This window comes from Trachemys scripta, chromosome 10 (assembly GCF_013100865.1).
Source record: "Trachemys scripta elegans isolate TJP31775 chromosome 10, CAS_Tse_1.0, whole genome shotgun sequence".
In the NCBI taxonomy this organism is placed as follows: Eukaryota; Metazoa; Chordata; order Testudines; family Emydidae; genus Trachemys; species Trachemys scripta.
Window position 1 is genome coordinate 38,972,863 of NC_048307.1, and position 21,285 is coordinate 38,994,147.

The 21,285-nt window shown below is 46.7% G+C and overlaps 2 protein-coding genes across 15 annotated transcripts in view; one reads left to right on the forward strand and one right to left on the reverse strand.

Moving 5' to 3' along the window:
- CCDC78 (coiled-coil domain containing 78) overlaps positions 1-21,285 on the forward strand; it is an 87,478-nt gene that overhangs the window by 56,750 nt on the left and 9,443 nt on the right. For 10 of the 14 annotated variants that reach the window (XR_004647324.1, XR_004647323.1, XR_004647325.1 and 7 more), the window contains 3 exons: positions 912-1,086; positions 1,999-2,042; positions 12,615-12,681. Coding sequence is in view for 10 of the 14 variants with exons in the window: in XM_034782975.1 (XP_034638866.1) it covers positions 912-1,086; positions 1,999-2,042; positions 12,615-12,681 (286 nt within the window). In the remaining 4 variants the exon portion in view is untranslated. The remainder of the gene's footprint in view (positions 1-911; positions 1,087-1,998; positions 2,043-12,614; positions 12,682-21,285) is intronic. The other 4 variants (XR_004647326.1, XM_034782985.1, XM_034782984.1 and 1 more) reach the window with 1 other exon arrangement.
- Positions 2,190-21,285, reverse strand: part of ANTKMT (adenine nucleotide translocase lysine methyltransferase) — a 29,470-nt gene continuing 10,374 nt past the window's right edge. Inside the window, exon 6 of the mRNA XM_034782993.1 lies at positions 2,190-2,480. Coding sequence (XP_034638884.1) covers positions 2,415-2,480 — 66 coding nt within the window. The 3' untranslated portion in view covers positions 2,190-2,414. The remainder of the gene's footprint in view (positions 2,481-21,285) is intronic.

The window sequence follows — 21,285 nt, forward strand, 5'->3', positions numbered from 1 at the left end:
AGTCCCCCGGAGGAAGGAGTGCCCGACCACCACCACCCTCCTGCTTCTCTTGGGAGCGGTGGTTGTGGAACCCCCATCCCTAGGACAGTGCATCTCATGCCTTCCAATCGGTGGAGTCTCCTTCTGCTCCCTTCCCTCAGATGTATCATCTAGTCCACTCTCCGCATTAGTACCTGTGGAGAGAACATGAAAACGGTTGCTCACCTGTATCTCCATTGCTGGTACATGGACGCTCCTCTTTCTTCTTCTAGAGGTCACATGCTGCCAATTTTCTTCACCGTCCCTCAGTCCCCTCTGCGCAACCTGCTCCGATTCTTCAGAACATTGTGCCTGTAGAAGCATATCCTGACGTCTGTCCAGGAAATCTTCATTTTCTCTTATGCAACGCAGGGTTGATACTTGTTTCTCCAGACCTCAAACCTTCTCTTCCAATATGGAGACCAGCTTGCACTTTGTACAGACAAAGTCATTTCTGTCCTGTGGAAGAAAGACAAACATGACACAACCTGTGCAGGTACTTTAATTCTTCTTAACCAGGGGTAACTCATGCTACATAATCCTTCCATGCAACACGTGCTCCATACTTGATGCTGTGTCCTCCTCATTTCATACAGCCCTTCCCTGAAACACAACCATGTACCATTGTCTTTCCCAGGAGATGGGACTGTAGGTAATGGTTGAGGTGCACTGGCTATGGTGGAACTCTGAGTTCCTTTATCCTCTCTGTTAGCAGAAACATGCCAAAGAATAGTGTGAATGCTTCTGGCTGGTCCTATTCATCTCAGTGTGTGGCTTGGCCTTTCATTGGTATCAGATATGCAGAAACCAGTGGACAGTAATTTACCAAGCTGATGCTGCCTCCATCATTGTTATTACTTGTTGTTTGACTAACCCTGCTGGCTTCTTTTAAGGATGCAGCGTGAGCAGATCCAGTCTCAGGGCAGCAGCGAGATGGACCCAGGCCCTCCTGAGTTCCATTTCACCATCACAGATTCTGAGCTACTGACAAGCACAACCCAGGAGCTAAACCAGCTGCGAGAGGACAAAGCAAAACTAGAGACACAGCTGCATGAACTGCAGGAGACGGTAACCACATGCTTCACTGGATTACTGTTGTGCAGGGAGTGGACTTGTCAGGTGGAGGGAGAGGTTCAGTTTGATCTCACTTTCCCCTCTTGATCCTCTAGTGCAGTGGTTCTCAACCTATTTACCATTATGGGCCACATCCAATACTACATGTATGACCCTGAGGATTTTACATGGGCTGCAGCTGTGTGCTGATTGGGCCACAGGTTGAGAACCACTGCTCTAGTGTTCGTTGTAACCCAGGCTGCCCTTCTGGGGGGCAGCACCAGGGATGGCCCATGCTCTCCATCCCTTTGTGCCTCTCCTTGTGACAACTGTGAAGAGGTGGGACACCTGACAACAGCTGTCATGTCTAGTATAGTAGCACCTGCTGGACCTCTGCAGTGTGTAGGTTTGCACACTGCAGAGGTTGCAGAGATGACAAAGAGATCTGTGGGGGAAGGTTGTTCTTCAGTCTGGGGATCATGGAGGAAGCCAAGGAGTGAATAGTCCATAACTACCTTAAGGATACTATAGTTGCAGCCTCAGTTTTTGAAGAAAAGCCAGGGAGGCAAGAGAGGGCTGAGCAAAGATTTCACTACCCTTGGAAGCTTTACTGTCTTGGCAAAATAAAATATACAAGGAGTTGAATGGCAGACAATACCTGGAAAGGTTCCAATTTTATCCATTTCCTCCCCTTAATTTTGCCCAAGAGCAGTTATGTTCCTAAGGTCTTAGCTCAAATGAGCTACCTTTTACTTCCCAGTAGAGAGAGAGAGAGCCACAAGCCTTGAGAACATCTTGCAGAGCACTTCCTTATTAGTGTCAGTGGTGGCCATTTACCATACTGAGATGTCCAATGCTGGCCCTGCAAAGAAACAGGGATTCCATTGGGTTAATGTCACAAAGATGATGTTCTTCCTTTGCCTACAGAAAAGACTGAGTGAAAGCTCTGCGCTAGGACCATCTCTTCACCAGTAAGTAGCTTCCATTTATGTAATTGGTATTGTAATCTCCGTGTCAAAGGTGGCTGCCTCCTTCATCCCTCTGCATTACACTACGGATCCAGGACTTGCTTCAGCTGTTTGGGGATAAGGTACTAAATAGGGACAGGAGAGGCCATGCTGACTGAAATAATTTAATATCTACAAAAACGTATGTGAGTGGAAATGTCAGTTCTTCTTCGAGTGGTGTCCCTGTGGGTGCTCCACTCTAGGTGTCGGTGCGTCCCTGCGCCGGAGATCAGAGATTTCTCGCAGCAGTACTCAGTCGGGGGGGAGGGCATGCACAGGAGTCCTCTCATGCAGCCGTTGGCACCTCCTGTAGCACGTACTCCCTTGACCGTCCACTCAGTTCCTTCTCAACCGTCCTCGGTTGCAGACGGAACTCCGTGGCAGTGCTCTCTTTGATACTTTCTGGGGGGAAAAATAAACAAAGTTACAAGTTAAATAGGAACTTCTTATTAGTCTATACTTAGTTACATTGTTTAGTTAGTCTTAGTCTACATAGTTTTGTTAGTTCCTCTTAGAGGTTTTTCTTCAAAAACAAAAACAAACCAAAAAAAAAAAAAAAGAGAGACGAAAGAAGACTCTTTCTCTGCTTAACTCCCAGTTTGGGAACAGTTTCTACAATTTACCACTACAATTAACTCCTATTCTTATCTCTTGAGAGGGGGGAGAGGTTTAACTGCAGTCATGCCGGGCTCAACAGGATTTAAAAAGGGTGACTCCTGCTGTGAACCGATGCCGGTCTCTGGCCACATATCCTGCATTCGCTGTCTGGGAGAAACTCATCTCTCCCAGAAATGCATACATTGCACCAACTTAACAGCAAGGGCAAGACGTGAGAGGGATCTCTGCTTGAAAATGCTTCTGCTGGAGAAATCCCTCCAACCTCCGCAAGAGACGTCCTCCGGGGCGTCTCATAAACTGAGATCTCTGAGCTCTGATAAGGCTCTGACTTCCAAAACTGTCAGGAAGCGAGCCTCGACCTCTCCGGCAAGGGTCTCTCAGAAAAAGAGAGCTTCTCCAGTGAGGTCTTTACCCTCAGTGCTCCACTCATCCAGAGTGAGCACTTACGAGGCACTGGGCTCCTCCGGCACCATCCCTCAGAGGACCCCTGCCGAGCCCCAACACGTGGCACCGGAGCTGACATGTCAAGTCTCCTCCATGGCACCGACTACCCTGGTGCAGAGGAGGACCTCCCCAAGCATAAACATCCTCAACTCAACATCAACGAGGGTCAGTTAATAGCCCGCACAGCGCTGCAAGCCTCAATGGATGTAGCAGACACAGCTGCCCGAACAACCACAACAGCTGTAGTTATGAGAAGAACATCATGGTTGCAGGCTTCAGGAATTCCAAAAGAACTACAGCTAAAAGTGGAGGACTTCCTCTTCGATAGGGATAAACTATTCTCATCTCAAACAGACATCGTCCTCCATACCATGAAGGCCTCCCAAGCAATGCTGCATACACTAGGCATACACCAACCGCCTAACAAATGCCCTTGTTTTACACCATACCAGAGATCACGAGACACCTTGTTTAACCGTCAACAACCACAATACTTCACTCAGAACAGACCCAAACAACGGGCTCAGAGACAACGAGCTCCACAGAACTAGGCCTCGTCCGTCTGTCCATCTACATCTAAGCCACAATTTTGAAGTCTTGGTCAAGGTTATGCACGACTTCCCCATGCCTCTAGTGCCAACAGATACCCCATCCCACAATTTTGGTCACTGCGTATGCCCATTTTACCATGCCTGGGCTGCAATAACCACAGATCAATGGGTTTTGGAGCTCATACAATCTGGCTACACCATTCCTTTCACAGCCATCCTCCCAACCCTCTCCCCTTCCCCATCCCTCTTCAGGGACCCCTCTCACGAGCACCTTCTGCAACAGGAAGTAGACCACCTCCTACTGCTGGGTGCTGTAGAACCAGTACCACATCAATACCAAGGGAAGGGTTTTTATTCCAAATATTTCCTGACAGAGAAGAAAGGAGGGGGATGGAGACCAATCTTAGATCGCCGAAAACTCAACAGGTTCGTATGCAAACACAGGTTCAAAATGGTCACTCTGGCCACAATAATCCCAGCGCTAGACGGGGGGGGACTGGTTTGCAGCCCTCGACCTCCAAGATGCATACTTCCATATTACAATACATCCTGCCCACAGACAGTTCCTGTGGTTCACAGTGGGAGCCAACCACTACCAATACAGGGTCCTTCCCTTCGGACTGTCCACTGCTCCCCACGTATTCTCAAAAATGCTCGCAGTAGTATCAGCACATTTACAACGCAAAGAAGTCATAATCTTCCCTTATTTGGACGATTGCCTTCTCAAGGGTGCCAATCGACAAATGGCAGGCATGCTGAAGACCACAATAGACCTATTTCACCAGCTAGGTCTACAGATAAGCAAAAAGAAATCCACCCTGGAACCAACCCAGCAATTGGAGTTTATCGGAGCCGACCTAGACTCCATACAAGCCAAGGCAATATTGCCAAACCACAGATTCACTACATTGACCAATCTTATTTCCACAGTGACCATCAGCCCACAAACTTCAGTGAGGACATGCCTTCAGATTCTGGGACATATGGCAGCTACGATTTTCATAGTAAAGTATGCCAAATTCCACATGTGCTGTCTGCAGCACTGGTTGAGCACGAGCTATGCACCCAGCAAACACTTCCTTAACAGACATGTGACGCTACCACCAAGGGTTATCCTCTCCCTACAATGGTGGACACAGCCAGGGAATGTATGCTCCGGGATTCCCTTTCAACAAGACCCCCCCATCAGTGACTATTACAACAGATGCCTCCCTGATAGGTTGGGGCACCCACTTGGGTCACCACAATGTACAATGCAAGTGGTCTGCGACGAAAACCTGACTACATATCAATCTCCTGGAACTACAGGCAGTACACAATGCATGCCGACACTTCCTCCCACTCATACAAGAAACCTCAATCTCTATTCTCACCGACAATGTGGTGTGCATGTTTTACATTAATCGCCAAGGAGGAGCCAGGTCTCACTCGCTATGCGTAGAAGCCATGAATTTATGGAACTTCTGCATTCACAGCATCATACCTACCAGGGTGCCAAAACACTACAGCTGACAACCTCAGCAGGCACTTCTCACAAGAACACGAGTGGGAAATCCACAACAGTGTTCTCGGCACAATATTCCAAAAATGGGGTCACCCAGTAATCGACCTTTTTGTCTCTGCAACAAATGACAAATGTCCACTATTTTGCTCCAGGGCAGGCCTGGCACCGGGATCGTTAGGGGATGCCTTCCTCATCCTGTGAAACGCGTCACTCATGTACGCCTTCCCGCTGATCCCACACGTCAGCTGCAAGATACGACTCGACAGAGCATACATCATTCTCATTGTCCCCACATGACCCAGACAGACTTGGTTTCCATACCTCTCACGTCTAGCAGTCTGTGCCCCACAACCGCTGCCTTTCTGGACAGACCTCCTGTCCCAGAACAAGGGCCTGACTCTCCATCCAGAGAGATATCCTAGCAGATATACAGAGCATGTACCCAGAAGTACGCCAACCTGCACCACCATGGGATCTCAATCTTGTGCTCAAATGTCTCACAAGACCACGCTTTGAACTTCTAGCAACCTGCTCACTCCTACATATGTCAATGAAGGTCACATTCCTAGTGGCAATCACGTCTGCAAGATGTGTCAGCAAAATAGGAGCATTGATGGCTGAACCACTGTACACTGTATTTACCAAAGACAAAATCATGTTATGTCCTCACCCAAAATTCTTGACCAAAGTGGCTACAAATTTTCATATTAACCAAATCATATACTTACCTGCCTTCTATCCCAAGCCACATAACAACTCTAGAGAGGCAACGTTGCACATGCTAGATGTCAGATGGGCTGTAGCCTTCTACTTGGACAGAACTAAACCATTTTGCAAGTCACCAAGACTATTCGTCTCTACAGCACAGCACTCCAAGGGCTCTACAATATTGACCCAGAGACTCTCCAAATGGGGGTCTACCTGTATTCAAACTTGCTGCCACCTGCATCACTAAGAACCCCCTGTGGGCATCAGATCCCACTCAACGCGAGCCATAGCGACATCAATTGCATTATTGAACAATGTCCCCTTAATAGATATTTGTACAGCTGCAATCTGGACATCGGAGGACACTTTTGCAAACCATTACGCTATCACCGAAGGCCTTGTCTCAGACTCTATTGTTGGCCTCACAGTGCTCTCATCACACACTTATACATAACTCTGAACCCCTACCACCCATGGTGGGGTACTGCTCTACAAGCACCTAGAGTGGAGCACTCACAGGGACACCACTCGAAGAAGTTATTCACCTTGTGCAATAACGATGGTTCTTCGAGATGTGTGTCCCTGTGGGTGCTCCACTACCCACCCTCCTCCCCTCTACTTCAGAGTTCACACAGCCAAACTCTGTGGTGGAGAAGGAACAGAGGGGACAGTCAGAGGAGAACGTGCTACAGGAGGTGCCAACGGCCGCATGAGATGACTCCTGTGCACGCCCTTCCCCTGACTGAGTACTGCTGTGAGAAATCTCCAACGCTGGGCCGCACCGACACCTAGAGTGGAGCACCCACAGGGACACACATCTGGAAGAACCATCGGTACTGCACAAGGTGTGTAACTTCTTCTTTTGTCAGGTACAGCATGCTTGGTCTTGAAATGAGGTAGCCATTGAGGCCCTAATTTTAATCATACTTGTAGTTCCATTGATTTAAATGGGACTACTTGTGTCCTTAAAGAATCAGGGCAGTCATGTTTCTGCTTTCTCACAGTACATGAACACGCTTGCAAGTTTTGGGTGGAGTAGGGGCTGGTGCAGGTGTGCCACAACTGTATCTGGTACCTCCTAGATTTGGTTTCTTGTCACTTATTAAATAGTTTTTGAGTTATCTTTCTTTCCTCACTACTGAGACTTTAATTACCTAGATCACAGAAAGAAAACAGATGTTAGGACAAAACTGTTAAGATTAGAAATATGCCTCCTGCAGGGTGCACTTTAGCTGCAGGAGACACACATGGCCTCATGTCCTTAGGGTCTACAGAGGACACTGTCCCCACTTCTCTCTAAGGGATCCATCTTTCCAGGAAGCAGTGATAGGTAGAGCCCTGTGCGTATACAAAGTTTGTATCCGCATCCAATCCACAAACATGGTCCGTGGATATAAAGTGGATAGCCGCAGATTTGCAGGACTCTAGTGATAGGAAGTAGTAGTGACTCAGGAACTAAGAAGAGATGCTGCAATCCAGAGCAGAGAAGTGTACAGGCTGAGATGGGCCTGCCATTGCCGCTGTCCTCAGTACTGCCACGATATGGGTATGTGTTTAAAGATACTTGCTATGCGGAACTTGAAGAATCAGTAGCAATTCTGATGATTGGCAGATGAGGGGAGAGGGAGAGTAACTTATAGGGACTACAATTTTTCCACCATAAATAGCCTATTGTTTTTTGGTAACGTCACCCTGATAAACTTGTAAGCATAGAGGACTCTCTTCCCAACACAGAGGGCTAGAAATATTTTTTTTTTCCCCAATGAAAGCTTAGATTACACATAGTGGAGCTTGGACTACATCCCTCCCTAAAGCTATTACATATAAGACCAACAAATTCAGGGCCTGTTTCTCTGTTGCCTTATTCCTTATGCAGTCATTGACACTAGGACAAAGTGGGCGTAAAACACTAGTCATCTGATTTGTTATCATTTCACATGCACTTGGCACTTCCTTTGAACAGGTCTACATAGTGGCACCAGGGCAGGGCAGTATCTCAGGCTCGGTCTCTAATGACTAACAGCTTTTATGCTCCAGCTTGGTCAAGGTGTCCCATGCACTATTGTCACTGCAGATTAGAGTATAACAGAAGCTAGGAGTTCTTAGATGAAGCTGCTTTGGAGTTCTGAGTGGACAGAAGAGAGAATAATTTTCAGAAAAAATTCCCACCTCTTCAACATCTCATTCTTGTAAAAACCCTAACACAGCAGAACACTACACTACACACCCAATTCTCTCCTTGGGAAGAGGATGAGAGAACAGACATGTGATAAACATTAGTTAAAATTTCTTAATGTGCCACTGGAAAGTGCTCAGATCCCCCGGTGATGAGGGTGGGATACGAACCTTTATCAACCAGAATATTTGTCCAATTAATCTGACACTTTCCTGAACACTTTTCTATGAATGACTTCACGTGAGAAATGGTAGGTGGAAGTCATCCCTTCCTGGCCCCCTACCTCCCCCACCCCCAGGAAATTGGGTTGTGTGAATGAGAGAATTCAGTTTATAATATAAACTGTTTTAAAGCCTTATCCATGGAGTCTCTAGTGTGACATATTTCAAACAGAAATTCAGTTTTAAAGAGACCCAAATATGTAACCCTTCTGAATCAGTCAGACCCTAAGCTACATGGTTACCAAGTGTCTCTAGAAATGAGCGCTAGCTCTATGCCAAAAGCAACAGAGGGTCCTGTGGCACCTTTAAGACTAACAGAAGTATTGGAGCATAAGCTTTCGTGGGTGAATGCCCACTTCATCAGATGCAAGTAATGGAAATTTCCAGAGGCAGGTATAAATCAGTATGGAGATAACGAGGTTAGTTCAATCAGGGAGGGTGAGGTGCTCTGCTAGCAGTTGGTGTGAACACCAAGGGAGGAGAAACTGCTTCTGTAGTTGGATAGCCATTCACAGTCTTTGTTTAATCCTGATCTGATGGTGTCAAATTTGCAAATGAACTGGAGCTCAGCAGTTTCTCTTTGGAGTCTGGTCCTGAAGTTTTTTTTCTGTAAGATGGCTACCTCTACATCTGCTATTGTGTGGCCAGGGAGGTTGAAGTGTTCTCCTACAGGTTTTTGTATATTGCCATTCCTGATATCTGACTTGTGTCCATTTATCCTCTTGCGTAGTGACTGTCCAGTTTGGCCAATGTACATAGCAGAGGGGCATTGCTGGCATATATAACATTGGTGGACGTGCAGGTGAATGAGCCGGTGATGTTGTAGCTGATCTGGTTAGGTCCAGTGATGGTGTTGCTGGTGTAGATATGTGGGCAGAGTTGGCATCGAGGTTTGTTGCATGGGTTGGTTCCTGAGTTAGAGTTGTTATGGTGCGCTGCGTGGTTGCTGGTAAGAATATGCTTAAGGTTGGCGGGTTGTCTGTGGGCGAGGACTGGCCTGCCTCCCAAGGTCTGTGAAAGTGAGGGATCATTGTCCAGAATGGGTTGTAGATCACTGATGATGTGTTGGAGAGGTTTAAGCTGAGGACTGTAGATGATGGCCAGTGGAGTTCTGTTGGTTTCTTTTTTGGGCCTGTCTTGTAGCAGGAGGCTTCTGGGTACACGTCTGGCTCTGTTGATTTTGTTTCTTTATTTCCTTGTGGGTATCGTAGTTTTGAGAATGCTTGGTGAAGATCTTGTAGGTGTTGGCCTCTGTCTGAGGGGTTGGAGCAGATCCGGTTGTACCTCAGCGCTTGGCTGTAGATGATGGATCGTGTGGTGTGTCCGGGGTGGAAACTGGAGGCATGAAGGTAGGCGTAGCGGTTGGTGGGTTTTTGGTATAGGGTGGTGTTAATGTGGCCATCGCTTATTTGTACTGTGGTGTCTAGGAAGTGGACCTCCCATGTAGATTGGTCCAGGCTGAGGTTGATGGTGGGGTGGAAGCTGTTGGAATCATGGTGGAATTCTTCCAGGGTCTCCTTCCCATGGGTCCAGATGATGAAGATGTCATTAATGTAGTGTAGGTAGAGAAGGGGCTTGAGTGGACAAGAGCTGAGGAAGCGTTGTTCCAGGTCAGCCATAAAAATGTTGGCATATTGTGGGGCCATGCGGGTGCCCATGGCGGTGCAACTGATCTGGAGATATATATGGTCACCAAATTTGAAATAATTGTGCGTGAGTCACAGAGCTCAGCAACAAGTTGTGCTGTGTCATCATCAGGGATACTGTTCCTGACAGCTTGTATTCCATCTGTGTGTGGGATGTTTGTGTAGAGAGCCTTTACATCCATGGTGGCTAGGATGGTGTTTTCTGGGAGGTCACCAATGCATTGTAGTTTTCTCAGGAAATTGGTGGTGTCATGGAGATAGCTGGGAGTGCTGGTGGCGTAGGGTCTGAGTAGGGAGTCCACATATCCAGACAGTCCTTCAGTGACAGTGCCAATGCTCGAGATGATGGGGCGTCCAGGATTTCCAGGTTTGTGGATCTTGGGTAGTAGATAGAATAACCCCGGTCGGGGCGCTAAGGGTATGTTGATTTGTTCCTGTGTTAGTGTATGGAGTGTCCTGAGTAGATGGTGCAGTTTCTTAGTGTATTCCTCAGTGGGATCTGAGGAAAGTGGCCTGTAGAATTTGGTATTGGAGAGTTGTCTGGCAGCCTCCTTCTAGTAGTCAGACCTGTTCATGATGACAACAGCACCTCCTTTATCAGCCTCTTTGATGATAATGTCAGGGTGGTTTCTGAGGCTGTGGATGGCATTGCGTTCTGCACGACTTAAGTATGAGGCAAGCAATGTTGTTTTTCCACAATTTCTGCCTGTGCACATCGGCGGAAGCATTCTATGTATAGGTCCAGACTGTCATTTCGACCCTCAGGAGGAGTCCATGTGGAGCTCTATGCCAGATTCTGCCACTGTTTCCCATGCTGAGCAGTACTTTAATCCTTGAGTGCATCCATTCATTGCAATGGGACTACTTGAGGAATAAGGGACAAAAGTAGCAGAATCTGGACCTTAGTGATGAATCTTCCTGTTAAGTTTATTTTAGAAGCTTGTGTTCTATCCACACTTGTAATGACGTTTATTTTCTGTATCTTGATGTTTACATCCTTGCCACGATCTCCCTCCTGTTACTAGCCTGACAATGCACATTGTGAGAGACAAAGGGGGTGAGGAAATATTTTTTTATTGGATGAACTTCTGTTGAGAAGTTACCTCACTGCCCCACCTTGTGTCTCATATCCTGAGACCAATACAGCTACAACATTGCAAATGCATGTAGTTAACAGAGTTGTTTCACTGAGAGTCATTGCTGTATTTCCCATTACTATTTAGACATATGTATTTTGCTGTTATTTTTGATCTCTTAACAATTTTACTTATATAAAATTACAGTCCCCTTCTTCCAGAAAGTCATCTATTTTTCCCAGTTAACACAGACACCAGAGGGAGCTCTTTCAGTCCCAATTAAGTCTTTAACTTATATATGGGCTACAGAGTTTGAACACAATGCATTCCTCAGTTCATACCATTCTTTCTATATAATCAAAATCCCCTGGCCATCAGATGTGACCTATATTTTGCTTATTCAGCCCAGGACAGAATAGGAAGAACTTTCCCATGGCTTGGCTGCCTTTCTTCAAAATTAGCTCATCTGTCACTGTTTTTTACACTCCACATTAGAATGAGTGGATTTGTGCAGAAGCACAAAAAGAATTAAGTGCGAGCTATGGCTACACTGGCACTTCACAGTGAAAAAAACACCCCCTTGAGCGCAGCAAGTTACAGCACTGTAAAGCACCAGTGTAAACAGTGCCTCAGCGCTGGGAGCTGCTCTCCCAGTGCTGTAAGCTAATCCCCTCGGGGAGGTGGAGTACCTGCAGTGCTGGGAGAACTCTCTCCCAGCGCTGGCGCTGTGACCACACTCGCACTTCAAAGCGCTGCTGGGGGAGTGCTCCCGCGGAAGCGCTTTGGAGTTTCGAGTGTAGCCGTGCCCTAGTGTTTGGCATTTGTTGTAGTGGTGTAGCCAGGGTTGCAGCCGAGGAGGAGCAGCAGAGAAAAAAGGCGCCGGTCCTTTGGTGGCATTTTGGCGGCTCTGCGCATGCACCGAAATGCTGCCGAAAGACGGAGCGGCGCATGCGCAGGGCCACCCCACTTCCCCATCCGGAGCGCTATCCGGGGCACCGAGACCCCCGGCCATGCTCTCAGGGCCGGAGTCCCGGCCAGAGCGCTGGGAGTCCGTGGCCCCGTTCTGCCGGCTGGCCGGAGCGCCGGGAGGCGGGAGCCAGCAGGCCAGCCTGCGGCCCCATTCTGCCGGCCGGCCGGAGTGCCGGGAGCCAGCCCATGGCCCCATTCCGCAGGTGCCACTTTTGGGGAGTGTGGTCAGGGGAAGCGGCCGCTTCCCCTGAACCCCACTAGCTACGCTATTGATTTGTTGTGCCTCTCACCTCTTTCCCCACAAAGTTCAGCCCTACTGAGTCAGGTTAATGATTATTTCTGCACCTTCTCATGTCTGTTTGATGTAAATAAGGGCAAATCCAGCCACCCCAGCAGAGATCCAGGTTGTAGGACCTGTGACTCTCATTGCCCAGGTAGGTGAAGGAACAGAGATGTGCTCTGCAGCCATACAGGGAATCATTCTGGAAGATGATCTGAAATTTATGTGTTCTGGGGTGCTGAAAAGGCAGTAGCATGTCTGGTGGCCATGCTGAGCCCCATGGTTTAGGGATGGTCTGGCTTTGTATATATGATTGTAATTAACATCTGCTGCTCTATTCTAGTAAGCTGGATGAGGAGGGCTGGGCAGAGATCAGGAAGCAGCTCCGGGATTTCACACATACCACGCAGGTAAAATGCTTTCTGTTCTGAGGCAGACTGAAAAGAGGGCTAAGCATAGCCAAAGCACTTCTGCAATTGTAATGGTCACTGCCACTGTCAGGGTTCCCTCCCCACTCTGAATCTGGGGTACAGATGTGGGGACCCACATGAAAGACCCCCTACGCTTATATTCCACCAACTTAGGTTAAAAACCCTTCCAAGGCACAAATCCTTCCTTGTCCTTGGATGGGTACTGCTGCCACCACCAAGTGAGTTAGACAAAGATTTAGGAAAAGGAGTTCCTGTTTCTGCAAAATATCCTCCCAACCCCCTTCACCCCTTTTCCTGGGGAGGCTTGAGAATAATATACCAACCGAATAGGTTTACAAGGTGAGCACAGACCAGACCCTTGGGTTTTTAGGACCCTAAAAACCAATCAGATTCTTAAAAAAACAGAACTTTATTATAAAGAAAAAAGTAAAAGAAGCATCTCTGTAAAATCAGGATGGAAAGTAATTTTACAGGGTAATAAGATTCAAAACACAGAGGATTCCCCTCTAGGCAAAACTTTAAAGTTACAAAAAAAAAAAAACAGGAATAAACCTTCCTCTTAGCATAGGGACAATTCACAAGCTAAACCAAAAGATAATCTAACGTAATCTTAGATGCTTAGTTCAGGTATGGCTTTGGGAGATGTATTTTCCCTGCCCTGATTCCTCAGAGAGAACACAAAGGAACACAAAACAAAAACCTTCCCACACAGATTTGAAAGTCTCTTCTCCCCATATTGGTCCTTTTGGTCAGGTGCCAACCCAGGTTATTTGAGCTTCTTAACCCTTTACAGGTAAAGGAGGGATTTTATGCTATCCTTAGCTGTATGTTTATGACATGTCCCCCAAATCATAGACAGTGCTGGACAGCCTGCTCCACACTGGCTGTGATTTTTTTCCTGGAGCTCTAGGAGAAAACAGAGTTAATAAGACACATGCATCTTTAGATATACTACTGATTATATAAAAACGAACAACATTTTTCACATTTTAAGGATGATTTTAACCAGTTCATTTTGGGAAACTTTCACGGGAGAGTGTATCAGCCACTTTGTTAGAAGCTCCTGAAATGTGTTGTATTTTAAAATTAAAATCTTGGAGAGCTAAACTTCACCGAAGAAGTCTTTTGTTATTGTTCTTGATGGTATGAAGACACTTCAGCGCAGCCTGGTCAGTTTGCAGTTGGAAACACCGTCCCCAAATGTATAGGCATAGCTTTTCCAGAGCGTACACAATGGCGTAACATTCCTTTTTCCTGATTGACCAGTGGCTTCTCCTTTCAGACAGTTTTTTGCGAGAAACACGACAGGATGTTTTGATTTGGTCCTTCCTTCATTAAAACGGCTCCCACACCACGCTCAGACGCATCTGTGGTTACAGTACAGACCCGTTTACATGCGAATCCGCTTAACGCATGGTAGCACCATGCCTCCCAGTGCTATCTATTTAACACATGAGACTCGTTAACACGCGGTACAGGAACTTGCTATGTAGCGCTACAGATTTGCTCACTAACTCACTGACATAGAAATTGACAGGAAGTGCAGAGCGGAAACGTGTTGTACGTCTTTACTGCTGACAGGGGGAGGGTGGAAGGGGCAGCAATGTTAAAGCATTGCCTCAGAAGCGCTTTAAGGACGGTCCTTTGCTGCGACAGCACTTTAAGGATCCTCAAAGCATTGCCGCGGCAAAGGACTGCCCTTAAAGCACTGCCGCTGTTACCCGGGGTTCTTTGAACCCAAAGCTCTCAGTAACTTTTATTCTGTGCGAGGTGGTATTAAGAAATAAATCAAGGGAGACACAGCCGTCCAACTGATGGCTGGCTGGCACAAACAGGACAACACAAGTGCTTTTACTTAAAGCTAAACTTTACTTAGTCTCAAGCACTTACACACATCCGCAACAGGTTAGTGAAACACCCCCAACCCTCGATAATTACCGAAGCTGAGTGTGGCTTTCGAGTGGCACTGTGACAGGCTTCAGCTGGCCAGGCTTCCGTCTGCTGGTGGGAACCCGAAGATGTGTCCAGAGGGAGCGTCCCTGAAGAGCCCCTCCTGAGAAATCCAATTACCTCAAACTTTTTCCCCTTATTTATACATTAGTAATACAATGAGATATCCCTTAAAGAAAACTTGCTAAGCAAGTAGGGTTAAAAGGTCAGACACCTTATGATTGCCAATTAACCAGAGATATATATATATTTTTTTTTCCAGAGTGTTCATGCCTTTGGGCCCTGACAAACGTTCCCGGGGGTACATATAAACAGACTTCTTGTTTTTCTACAATACATGCATCAGCAATTTTAACACTCTTAGCAGGAAGGGTGTGGGGTCAAGCTGTCCTGTCTGTGGCACCCAAAACCCCCGCCCCTCCTGTCTGGTTACACTGAGGCTGCTGTATGACCAATTTACGACCTGCCGACTTCGCTATTTTTGTTAGCAATAAGCAAGAATGGTTCAGTATGGCCTGTTAACTTGACTACTGTTAGTAATACACAATAGTGGTTTAGGCACTTTATTTGTTTGCCAAAATCTCCCCGAACACCGTGACAGCGCTTTAACGTTGCTGCCAGCAGGGACCCTACCAGAGGGCCGCCGATGGGGGAGGCAAAAAGGGCAGGGACATTAAAGCGATGGTCCTTTGCCGAGGCAGCGCTGTGCCGCCAACGGGGGGGGGGGGGGGGGAAGCGGCGCAGCAACGTTAAAGCGCTACCGTGGCAAAGGACTCTGCAGCGCTTTAAGGTACCTTCCCCTTTTGCCCCCCCCCCCCCTTGGCCGATCACGAGCGGGGGGGGCAAAGGGAGCAGCTGCCCTGGGGCCGGCAATTTAAAACTGCTTGGGGCTCCGGACGCCGCCCTTTAAATCACCATGGGAACCCCGGGCGGCATGGACCAGGCAGCCTGGAAGGGCTGGCTGAGGGATGCTGACCCCTAGCCCCTCCCCTTCCACATGAGGCCCCGCCCCTTCCGGGGGCCAGAGCCGCCCCCGCCCCATACCAGTAAGGGTCTTGAGTTACTTTCACCCCGTGTAGTAATAATAATGTTTTTATTGGATTACACATTTGAATTTATATTCTTGTAAAGCGCCATTAACAGATAGGCCTGCAGTATTTGGGACGCTGTGAATATGTATGTAATCCTAGATAATTATGTGTGTGTGTGTGTGTGTGTGTGTGTGTGTAGATATCTTAAGATATTTCAGCATGGCCCTCTTAACCCGTGGTCCATTAACACGCAGTCGTGATGGCTTGACTCATGACATCCGCGCGTAAACGGGTCTGTACTGTACTATGAAAGGTTTGTTAATCTGGGGCCCTTAGCACAGAGTTAGACCTGAGTGTCACTTTAAGCTGGTTAAAGGCCTTTTGACACTTTTTAGTTCACTGAACTGCATTTGGCTGCTTTTTTTTGGTTAGGTCTGTCAGTGGGGCGGCGATTTGGCTGTAGTGCTGTACAAATCGCCTGCAATATCCGGCCAAGCCTAAGAAGGATTGGACCGTTTTGTTTTTTTTTTGACTTTGGGACAGGCCACTTTTGGATAGCATTAACTTTGGCCTGTAGGGGTTGATAGTTCCTTGGCCCACTTGGTGTTCAAGGTAAGTTACTTTGTTTAGGCCTATTTGACACTTAGCCTTAACAGTTAGTCCTGCCTCTCTTAAGCACTTGAAGACTTTTTGTAGATGCTTTAGGTGTTCTGCCCATGAATCAGAAAAGATGGGCACATCGTCAAAGTAGGCGACTACAGATTCTCCCAATTCCACTAGGAGACTATCTACAAGTTTTTGGAAGGTGGCGGGTGCATTTTGCAGCCCAAAAGGGAGCACATTAAATTTATACAGCCCTACATGGGTGATGAAGGCTGACCTTTCCTTGGCGGATTCATCTAGTGGTACTTGCCAGTACCCCTTGGTTAAGTCTAAGGTAGAGATGAACTGGGCACCTTCCAGTTTCTTCAATAGCTTATCTGTGCATGGCATTGAATAGTTGTCTGGGCAAGTCACAGCACTTAGCTTACAGCAGTCCACGCAAAAGCGTATTTCCCCATCTGATTTGGGAACTAGAACCACTGGAGATGCCCGTGCACTGTTAGAGGGGTGGATTACACCCATTTGTAGCATGTCCTGGATCTTCCGTTCTATAGCAGTTTTGGCTTGAGAAAACACCCAGTAATGTTGGGCTCTAATTGGGTGAGCATTACTTGTGTCAATGTAGTGGTATGCCCGTTCGGTCCGTCCTGGAGTGGCTGAGAACATCGGCACAAAGCTAGTGCATAGCTCCTTTATCTGCTGTCGCTGCATACGTCCAAGGGCATGGAGAGGTTCACCTCTTCCACGCCACTGTCACCTTTTCCTTCGTAGTAGACACTTTTAGGCCCTCAGCGTCATCTCTTCCCTGGGCTGTAAACTGACAAACCTTTAATTCTCTGGAATAAAAGGGCTTTAGAGAATTAATGGGGTACACTTTAGGCTTTAGGTTTGAGGTGGGGGATGCTATGAGACAGTTAACAGCTCCCAGGCGCTCTTGGACCGTAAATGGCCCTTCCAACGATGCTTCCATTTTATGGGCCTGGAGCGCCTTCAAGACCATGACCTGGTCCCCTACTTTGAAGGAACGCTCTCTGGCATGTTTATTATACCAGGCTTTTTTCTCTTCCTGAGCATCTTTTAGGTTTACTCTAGCAAGGGCTAAAGAGGTTCGGAGGGTGTTTTGTAGGTTGTTTACAAAGTCCAGAATGTTAGTTCCTGGAGAAGGCGTAAACCCCTCCCATTGCTGCTTCACCAACTGTAATGGCCCCTTAACCTCGTGGCCATACACAAGTTCAAATGGTGAAAACTCTAAACTGGGATGTGATACAGCCCTGTAGGCAAAGAGCAACCGCTGGTTGCCCACTCCCTCCCCACTCTAAACTCTGGGGTATAAATATGGGGACCCACATAAAAGACTCCCTAAGCTTATTTCACCAGCTTAGGTTAAAAACTTTTCCAAGGCACAAATCCTTCCTTGTCCTTGAATGGGTATTGTTGCCACCACCAAGTAAATTAAACAAAAATTCAGGAAAAGAACCACTTGAAGTTCCTATTTCCCCAAAATCATAGAATCATAGAATATCAGGGTTGGAAGGGACCTCAGGAGGTCATCTAGTCCAACCCCCTGCTCAAAGCAGGACCAATCCCCAACTAAATCATCCCAGCCAGGGCTTTGTCAAGCTGGGCCTTAAAAACCTCCAAGGAAGGAGACTCCACCACCTCCCTAGGTAACGCATTCCAGTGCTTCACCACCCTCCTAGTGAAATAGTGTTTCCTAATATCCAACCTGGACCTCCCCCACTGCAACTTGAGACCATTGCTCCTTGTTCTGTCATCTGCCACCACTGATAACAGCTCCATCCTCTTTGGAACCCCCTTCAGGTAGTTGAAGGCTGCTATCAAATCCCCCCTCATTCTTCTCTTCTGGAGACTAAACAATCCCAGTTCCCTCAGCCTCTCTTCATAAGTCATGTGCTCCAGACCCCTAATCATTTTTGTTGCCCTCCGCTGGACTCTTTCCAATTTTTCCACATCCTTCTTGTAGTGTGGGGCCCAAAACTGGACACAGTATTCCAGATGAGGCCTCACCAATGTCGAATAAAGGGGAACGATCACGTTCCTCGATCTGCTGGCAATGCCCCTACTTACACAGCCCAAAATGTCGTTAGCCTTCTTGGCATCAAGAGCACACTGTTGACTCATATCCAGCTTCTTGTTCACTGTGACCCCTAGGTCCTTTTTTGCAGAACTGCTACCTAGCCATTCGGTCCCTAGTCTGTAGCAGTGCATGGGATTCTTCCGTCCTAAGTGCAGAACTCTGCACTTGTCCTTGTTGAACCTCATCAGGTTTTTTTTGGCCCAATCCTCTAATTTGTCTAGGTCCCTCTGTATCCGATCCCTACCTTCTAGTGTATCTACCACACCTCCTAGTTTAGTGTCATCTGCAAACTTGCTGAGAGTGCAGTCCACACCATCCTCCAGATCATTAATAAAGATATTAAACAAAACCGGCTCCAGGACCAACCCTTGGGGCACTCCGCTTGAAACCGGCTGCCAACTAGACATGGAGCCATTGATCACTACCCGTTGAGCCCGACGATCTAGCCAGCTTTCTATTCACCTTACAGTCCATTCATCCAGCCCATACTTCTTTAACTTGGCGGCAAGAATACTGTGGGAGACCGTATCAAAAGCTTTGCTAAAGTCAAGGAATAACACATCCAGTGCTTTCCCCTCATCCACAGAGCCAGTTATCTCATCATAGAAGGCAATTAGGATAGTCAGGCATGACTTCCCCTTGGTGAATCCATGTTGACTGTTCCTGATCACTTTCCTCTCCTCTAAGTGTTTCATAATTGATTCCTTGAGGACCTGCTCCATGATTTTTCCAGGGACTTAGGTGAGGCTGACTGGCCTGTAGTTCCCCAGATCCTCCTCCTTCCCTTTTTTAAAGATGGGCACTACATTAGTTTTTCTCCAGTCATCTGGGACCTCCCCCAATCGCCCCCAAGCCCTTCATCCCTTTTCCTGGAAAGGCTTAAAAATAATATACCAACCAAATAGGTTAACAAGGTAAGCACAAACCAAACCCTTGGATTTTTAGAACACTAAAAACCAATCAAATTCTTAAAAAAACAAAACTTTATTATTAAAAAAAAAAAAAAGTTAAAAAAGCACCTCTGTAAAATCAAAATAAAAAGTAATTTTACAGGGAAATAAAATTCAAAACACAAAAAAATCCCCTCTAGGCAAAACTTTAAAGTTACAAAAAAACAAAAATAAACCTTCCTCTTAGCATAAAAACAATTCACAAGCTAAAACAAAAAATAATTTAAAGCGTTTCCTTCCTATTACTTACAATTTGTAATCTTAAATGCTTAGTTCAGGTATGGCTTAAAAAAATGTATTTTCCCTGCCCGAATTCCTCGCTAACCCCAAAAAACCACAAAGAAACACAAAACAAAAACCTTCCCCCGCAATTTAAAAGTATCTTCTCCCCTCATTAGTCCTTTTGATCAGGTGCCAACCAGGTTATTTAAGCTTCTTAACCCTTTACAGGTAAAGGAGGAATTTTATGCTACCCTTAACTGTATGTTTATAACAGCCACCATTACCATTACATGTTCATTCCAAGGACAGATGCTTTTCTTGATCTAACATGCTGCTACCTGCTGGAGCTCTTCCATAACATTTCCTATCTGTGCACCAGCAGCAGTGCAGCTCCACTGGGAGATAACACCACTGGCAGTGGACAAGCTGGCAGTTTTACCACCATGTTGTCTAGATTTGCCCTGAGCAGGGTTGGTTGGCATGGCAGTTAAAAACACTAGCACTCCCTTTATTACTACCACTGGCGAATACAAAGAAGGGAAATGTTCAGGAGGAAAGGCTGTCGTAGATACCCCAAGCAGTTTCTGAAACACTGTTGCCTGCAGTACTCTAGCACTTTAATCACTTTCAGTGCTGGGTTAGGGGGGGACAACTGCTGAAAGCATTTGCAGCAGGGCTTCAATTTCCTAGCCTGGATTAGCTATAGACACTGAAGAAAAACATGTTTTCCTATCATTTCTTCTGTCCATACAAGTTAGGAGAAATCACATAACACTGTGGTCACATGATTGTTTTTTTTTTTTTTTTAAATTCATTTAGACAAGGACTAAAGGAGGGAAGCAGTGTAGCCTAGCAGATAGAGCACTGGACTAAAACCTCAGGAGAGATGCCGGGTTGGCCACTGGCCTGCTGGGTGACCTTGGGGAAGTCATAGCACCACTCTGTGCCTCAGTTTTCCCAGCTGTAAAATGGGGATAATGATACTCCTTTGTAAAATACTTTGAGATCTACTGATGAAAAGCACTAGATAAGAGCCGGAGATTATAATTATAAAGGGAAGATCTCTTTAAAAACTCTTGCCAGGGAAGGGGATGGAGGTCATATACATTCCAATGCTGTACATCTGGAAGCCACACTACCAATCCCCACACCGCCCTAGTGGAGAGAGTAGGTTGTGAGGCAGTTGTCTGGGGATAACTAGGGGTGTCTTAGGACTGGATTTAGCACTTTCCTGATAGTCGTGTAACCAGAGGCTTTGATATTAAACAGCACCTCCCCTCCAAGCCCATCTCAATGCACCTGACAGTGTCTCCAAGCTGGCTGCAATGGCAGGATGTCATTGTTTTCAGGGCACTGAACACCTGTAGTTTGGCTCTTTGGGAAGCTCATGTGTCTGAATGTTGTTCTGATTTTCAGTTAATCAGGCATCTTATTTAGCTTAATTCCCAGAAATCTCAGGGCTGGAGGATGAGTGTATGAGAACAGGAGTACTTGTGGCACCTTAGAGACTAACACATTTATTTGAGCATAAGCTTTCGTGGGCTACAGCCCACTTCACTGTAGCTCACAAAAGCTTATGCTCAAATAAATTTGTTAGTCTCTAAGGTGCCACAAGTACTCCTGTTCTTTTTGCAGCTACAGACTAACTCGTCTGCTACTCTGAAACCTGTCAGAGTGCATGAGAAATTCAGCAGCCTCTGAGTTGATGACCACTTCAGAGGGGAGAGGT